At 56.6% G+C, this 5,897-nt stretch overlaps 1 protein-coding gene across 2 annotated transcripts; it reads left to right on the forward strand.

Annotated features, from left to right (window-relative positions):
• Window positions 1-5,425, forward strand: Npdc1 (neural proliferation, differentiation and control 1). Of its 2 annotated transcripts, none has more exons than XM_038337260.2 (9): window positions 1-254; window positions 3,026-3,172; window positions 3,662-3,802; window positions 3,885-4,058; window positions 4,188-4,254; window positions 4,335-4,422; window positions 4,504-4,583; window positions 4,832-4,928; window positions 5,026-5,425. In XM_038337260.2, exons 1-9 carry the CDS (start codon window positions 143-145, stop codon window positions 5,116-5,118), a joined length of 999 nt encoding a protein of 332 aa, XP_038193188.1. In that variant the 5' UTR covers window positions 1-142; the 3' UTR covers window positions 5,119-5,425. The 2 variants fall into 2 exon arrangements, with proteins under 2 accessions (XP_038193188.1, XP_038193189.1); XM_038337261.2 differs by having other exon boundaries at window positions 3,888-4,058.
• The last annotated feature ends 472 nt before the right edge of the window (window positions 5,426-5,897 follow it).

Consider the following 5,897-nt stretch of genomic DNA (forward strand, 5'->3'; position numbering starts at 1 on the left):
CCTTTGCCGCAGCGTCAGCGCCGCCTCCTCCTCTTTTCCTCTTCCGCCCCCTCCCGCTTCCCGGCTTCTCCAGTCACGGTTCCCGGAGCCGGTACTGAGCCTGGGGCCAAGGGGTGCCATGCTGCCCGGGTGGTACTGAAGCATGGCGACGCCGATTCCTCCGCCTTCCTCGCGGCACCTGCGGCTACTGCGGCTGCTGCTCTCCGGCCTCATCCTCGGAGCGGCCCTGAACAGTGCCACCGCCCTCCACCCGGGTGAGCTATCGCTCTGGGCGCAGACTGCGGGGTGCTCCGGTGCCGGGATCGCCGGGCGGGGAATCCTACCACCCGGCGCCACCCTCATCCTCCCTGCCACCGCCCTGGCCTCACCCGGGCCCGCAGGCAGGCCCGGTCCGCTGGGACTGGATTAGGTAAACAGGTCAGGCCCGTTGAAGGCCAGGCTGGAGGAGTCTTCGTCTCAGGTCCCTGGAGGCGAATGTTAGATTTCTTGAGCTTCTGGTCTTTGTCTCTGGGTCCCTGAGCCTATTCGGCGTGTGTCTCCGGATGTCTTTCTGGGCGTCTGCAGCCATCTGGTTCTCGGTGTCCCTCAGAGGGGATCCTGTGTCTTTGTTTCTGTGGCTCTGGGTTTTCCAAATGCTAGAGTTGTTCCCGGTGTCTGTGGGCCTTGCTGCTGGCAGCCTTGTCTGGGGCTGGGGGATCCATGGCAGAGTCTAAGAGTTCCAGGCCCACTAGGGTCTTGTTCTAACTTAGTGCAGTCAAGCTGCCACCATTTCCCTGCCCTGGAGGGTAAGTGCCACCCTGTCTTCTGGACTGAGGTCTGTGTGTTTACCCTTCAAAAGAGCCCAGTCTGGGAAATCACTCTTGCCAGATGGGTCCTGAAGCTACCGGATCCAAATCGTATCTCCCTGAAGGGGGCGAAGTGGGAGAGGGTGCCCATATGCTCGCTCAGTTCTGGAGCTCTGAAGGGGAGGTGCTTTGAACCCAGCTTACAGATGAGGAAACTGAGGCACAGAGAGGTGACTGGTATGTGGCACAACTGGGACTCTAACGAGATTGTTCTGAATGTGGGACCTTTAAGAGCTGGGCAGGCCTCTTACTGGGCAAGCAACCCTGGACTGAAGGTTGGCCTGACCGGAAGAGACTCTTGGAGAGGGTGAGGGCCAGACCAGACTTTGCAGAGGTAGCACAGGCCACCTGCCTGCCTCCCAGGTGCAGCCTCCTCGGGAATGGGACTAGCTGGGTGGTGGTGGCGCACACCTTTAATCCCAGCACTCGGGAGGCAAAGGCAAGTGAATCTCTGTGAGTTCAGGGCCAGCCTGGTCTAAAAGCAAATTCCAGGACTGCCCAGAGCTGTAACAGAGAAACCCTGTCTCGAAAAAGAAAGAAAGGAAGGAAGGAAGGAAGGAAGGAAGGAAGGAAAGAAAGAAAGAAAGAAAGAAAGAAAGAAAGAAAGAAAGAAAGAAAGAGAATGGAACTTCAGGGGCAGTGCTCAACCCCTTCTTGGGCAGGTGCTGGCCTCTGCTCATTGGTCACTGTAGAGACCTAGCATGACCCGTATCTAAGCATCCCCTTATCACATCTAGTGACCAGGAGAGGCCAGTCCCCGAAAGGGTAGAATACTAGTTACTCTCCAGTTGCCATTGTTCCTGGGACCTCCTCGTCACACCCAGGCTAGAGAGGGTCTTCCTATCCAAGATTAAACAATAGACCGGTGGGTTAGGGAGGCCCTGCAGCCCCAAACCAACCTTGTGCAACACACCTCTAGTATAGAGGTCTGACTAGGTTCTCAGCACCAGGGGCAGGGACTGTCTGGCTCCGTGGAGCCTAGCTGGTGGGTGGAGTCCATGTAAGCCTCCCGGTACAGGTTTAATCTTTAACTATCCCAAACCCAGATTGCTGTCCCTGGAATCTGCTGATCCAGCTATGGAGGATAGAAGGTACCTGGTCTGGGACTCAGTGTGCCACCTGCCACCAGGGCTGCTGGGACTTCTTCGCAGGAGATGTAGAGTGTCACATTGCAAAGGAAACTAAGCCAAAGGCTACGGAATGTTCTCCGTATCCCAGGGGGCCCTACTGGCTTTGCCTGCAGTGTGCGGTGGTGGCTGGGCTAAGTAGAAGAAGGATCCAGTTGGCTAGAGACACTCACCAGTCAAGGTCGATGATTCTGCTGGGTGTTCCTTGGTTTTGCCGACTTCCAGAGACAGGGACCAGGGTCCCAGATTGGAACTATTCCTTAGCTTTGAAGAAACTGAACTTTTAAGCCTCAGAGGAGAAACTGAGGCACGAGGGTCACTGCCCTAGCTACCTGCATCGGCATGGTACTGATTGGCATGTATAAGCAGAATGTCATGCTCTAGGCCCCAAATGAGGAAGACAGGAAATGACCTAAACCAGCATCCCTAGTGCTGACCAGCGCAGGTCTTTCAATGCCCTCGCTGTGTCTAGCCAGCTCCATCTTAGGTCTCCCAAACCCAGTGGCTTATCTCTGCTCTAGACAAAGGGTAGGCAGGGAGAGCGGCTGTCTTCTGGGCTGAGCATTTATTCTGTGGCCTGCCAATCTACTCCCTAGGGTTACAGGATTGTGTGATGGGAGCTAGGGAGAAGCACCAGTGTTTAGGAGAAATGGCTACCCAACATCCTTGGCTCTGTCCTCAGTAGCAACCTGGATAAAAGGTCCTGGCTTACGCTGGGCCACACAGAGGTCCAAAACCAGCCTTGGAGGATGATACAGTCCTTCCCTGAAGGCTGACTGGACAGGAAGGGTCAGTCCTCCTTGAAGGGTAAGGCTTAGGCCTGGAAGCGGGCTCTGAGGAGTGGATGGACAGGATAGTTCCCATAAGACTTGGAGCTGTTTGCTTCCTGCTTCTGAGACTTGGCAGCAGGAAGGCAGGGCCTGCCTGGAACAATGACCGGAGACAGGCCAGGCCGGCCCTGTGGAGGGAAGAGTTTCTGAACAGGGCTGCTGTTGCGCTGAGACCCAGCCAAGCGGGCTGTGATGGGCCATGCTTCCTTTGCTTCTTCCTCAGATGCTCCCACCTGCCCTGGAAGCCTGGATTGTGCCCTGAAGAGGCGGGCCAGGTGCCCACCCGGTGCACATGCCTGTGGACCATGCCTTCAGTCTTTCCAGGAGGACCAGCGAGGGTTGTGTGTGCCCAGGGTGCACCAGTCTCCTGGTATGCCAGAGTATTAAATTCAGGGGACCACTGTGAGGTACAAAGTGAGAACCAATCAGGGCCTGACAACCTGCCCACCCCTATAGGCTCCTTCTTTTCTGATGGTGGCAGTAGCCTAGGTATCTGAGTATACTTTGGCTTCTCTCTGTCTCTTGAGGATTTCCCATCTCCTCTTGGGCAGAAAAGGTGCCCGGGGATGGGCAAGGTAGGAAATGTGGTGCCTCAGTCGGTGCTCTGCCCAGCTCTTCGGGCATACTAGCTAGGTTAAAGGATTCCATTCCTTTTCTGAATCTCTGCACATTTACTTAACCGTTCTCTCCACCCCCTACCCCATCCCCTGGGACTTAAAGAAGCTCCCTCAGTTGTCACCATGGTAACCCAGGATGGTGAAACTTTGGATGGGTCCCCTCCATCTCAGGAGGCTGCTTGCGGCAGGTGTGGTCTAAGGGTCTGGGGCCTCTCTCTATGATGGCCCCTCACACTCCTTAGGGGAGGACCTGGCCCGGCCTAGACTGGAAGAAGAGATCGATTCTCTGGCCCGGGAACTGGCACTGAAGGAGAAGGAGGCTGAGCACTCACGGCTTACGGCACAGCCCTGGCCTGAGGCTGCGCAGAACCTCCTGGAGCCCGGTGAGGACCCTTGTTCCCTTTCCTGACCCTGCTTCTTTGACGAAAGGCCAAGTCCTGCTGACTTTATGTGCCTGCCTCTCAGCAGCTACCCAGGGATTCTCAAAGTGGGGTCAAGGACTGGAACCCGGCCTCCCCTCCACTCACGGAACCTCTCTGCCCACGCCCCGTGCCTCCTTGGGCTCCTCTGTATCTTCTGGACCTGTGCGCATGCCCCCGCTGGAGTCCCGGGGCAGGCTTGGAAATAGCATCACCCTTGGTAGGTCCAGGTTGGCAGTAAGGGACAGGCATGTGGTGGGTCGAAGGAGGAGGCACAAAGGGAATATGGGCGGGCGTAGACTAAGAGTCCTCCTCAGGTGGCTCCTCACAATGCCTCTCTCTCCCACAGTGCTGATCCTGGCTTCCTGCTTGGTGAGCACAGCCGCCCTGGCTGTGGCAGCCATCTGCTGGTGTAGGTGAGCCGCTGACTCCAGCCGGTGGGTGGGGTCTGACCTTCAGCTCCCTAACAACCCCTCTCAACCCCACACTCCTTCAGGCTACAGAGAGAGATCCACCTGACTCAGAAGGCCGACTATGCCGCCACAACCAAGGCGCCCGCTTCACCTGCGACACCTCGAATCTCGGTGCGTGGCTCCTCCCCAACCAGGCGCGCTCTTATCCGGTGCGCCCCAGTGTTTGTTTAACATTTCCGCCCCCTTCCACAGCCTGGGGATCAGCGGCTGGCTCACAGCGCTGAGATGTATCACTATCAGCACCAGAGACAGCAGATGCTGTGTCTGGAGCGGTGAGCGTCCCTGGCCTGAAGTGGCAGCCACCTTTTCCCTGTGCTTCCGCCCCATCCCCACCTCGCCTGGTCGCCCTTCCCCACCTGCACGCAACTTCTTACTTCCTGGCTCACCCCCCCCCCCACCGCCGCAACCCCTTACCCTAGCCCAGAGCCCCCACCCAGGGAAACAGTACATTGAGCACCCACCTCTGGGCTCCTGTACCCTGGAAAGTGCGCAGGGGACCCAGCTATCTCGCCCCCACCAGGCATAAGGAACCTCCAAAGGAACTGGAGTCAGCCTCCTCTGATGAGGAGAACGAAGATGGTGACTTCACGGTGTATGAGTGCCCAGGCCTGGCACCAGTGAGTGCCCTAGGAGTGTGGAGGGGTTATCTGTGAGAACTTCTCATCTTGCTGTTCCAGGCCTTACTTCCAGGCGCTTAACCCAGTGTCTTCCCAGACAGGGGAGATGGAGGTGCGCAACCCACTGTTTGACCATTCCTCGCTGTCGGCACCTGTGCCCGGTCCCCATTCCTCACCTCCGCTGCAGTGACTCCTAGGCCAATGCCCACTTGCCTGCAGCCCACAGCCCACTGATGGGAAAAGCAAGTCCTGATGTTCCCTGTGGAAAAGAACAGCATTGTGACCTTCTGCATGCATTTCGCAGGAGGGAGGCACCAGCCCCTGGGCTCCCTTGCTAGGGAGATACTCTACCTTATGTGGGAGACCTAGCATCTGCTTGCACATTCTCTCTCTGGTCTGAACCCTCAAACTCGAGGGACTAGTCCAGGAGCCCTAGAGCCCAGGCATGAATAGAAAGTTCTGGAGATAAAAGCCAATTAAAGTCTTTTTCAAACCTGTGAGTGGCTTCTGGCTTCACTGACGGTGTGATTGCTCCACAGTCGCTACCTCCCTGGGGGCCTTGGTGGGTGGACATTGGGTGAGGGCCTGGGACCTTCTCTTGCACCTCCAGAGAGAGGTGGGGCCTCTATAAGGGACTTGGACTGGAGGAGAATCAAACACAGGACAAAACCTCACCCTCCACAGTGGGGACTTACCTCTACTGCCCCCTCTTCTGCCCCAGACTTAAGGAATAGCAAGGGCTAGAGGGGCCCAAAGGTGGCCAGATTCTGAAGACCCGTTCTGTAGGATTAAAAAGGGTTGGGAGAGGGAACAGTTTGCATATGCCTGGTTGTGGGTATCCAATGCCTCCATTTCTGCTTGCTATCTACTTAGGACAGAAAACCAAGAGAATAGCATATAGGCTGGTGGGATTTTTTTTTTCTCAATAGTTTACCCTAGGATTTTTTTTTTTTCTTCCCCGACACAGGG

Source organism: Arvicola amphibius, chromosome 7, assembly GCF_903992535.2.
Source record: "Arvicola amphibius chromosome 7, mArvAmp1.2, whole genome shotgun sequence".
NCBI classification, from domain to species: domain Eukaryota; kingdom Metazoa; phylum Chordata; class Mammalia; order Rodentia; family Cricetidae; genus Arvicola; species Arvicola amphibius.

Excerpts from the sequence above, each read along its gene's own strand:
- Npdc1 (XM_038337260.2), top strand. The coding sequence starts at position 143 with ATGGCGACGCCGATTCCTCCGCCTTCCTCGCGGCACCTGCGGCTACTG. Across the intron at positions 255-3,025 it reads TGCCACCGCCCTCCACCCGG|ATGCTCCCACCTGCCCTGGA; the intron begins GTGAGCTATCGC and ends CTTCTTCCTCAG. Across the intron at positions 4,059-4,187 it reads TGGAAATAGCATCACCCTTG|TGCTGATCCTGGCTTCCTGC; the intron begins GTAGGTCCAGGT and ends TCTCTCCCACAG.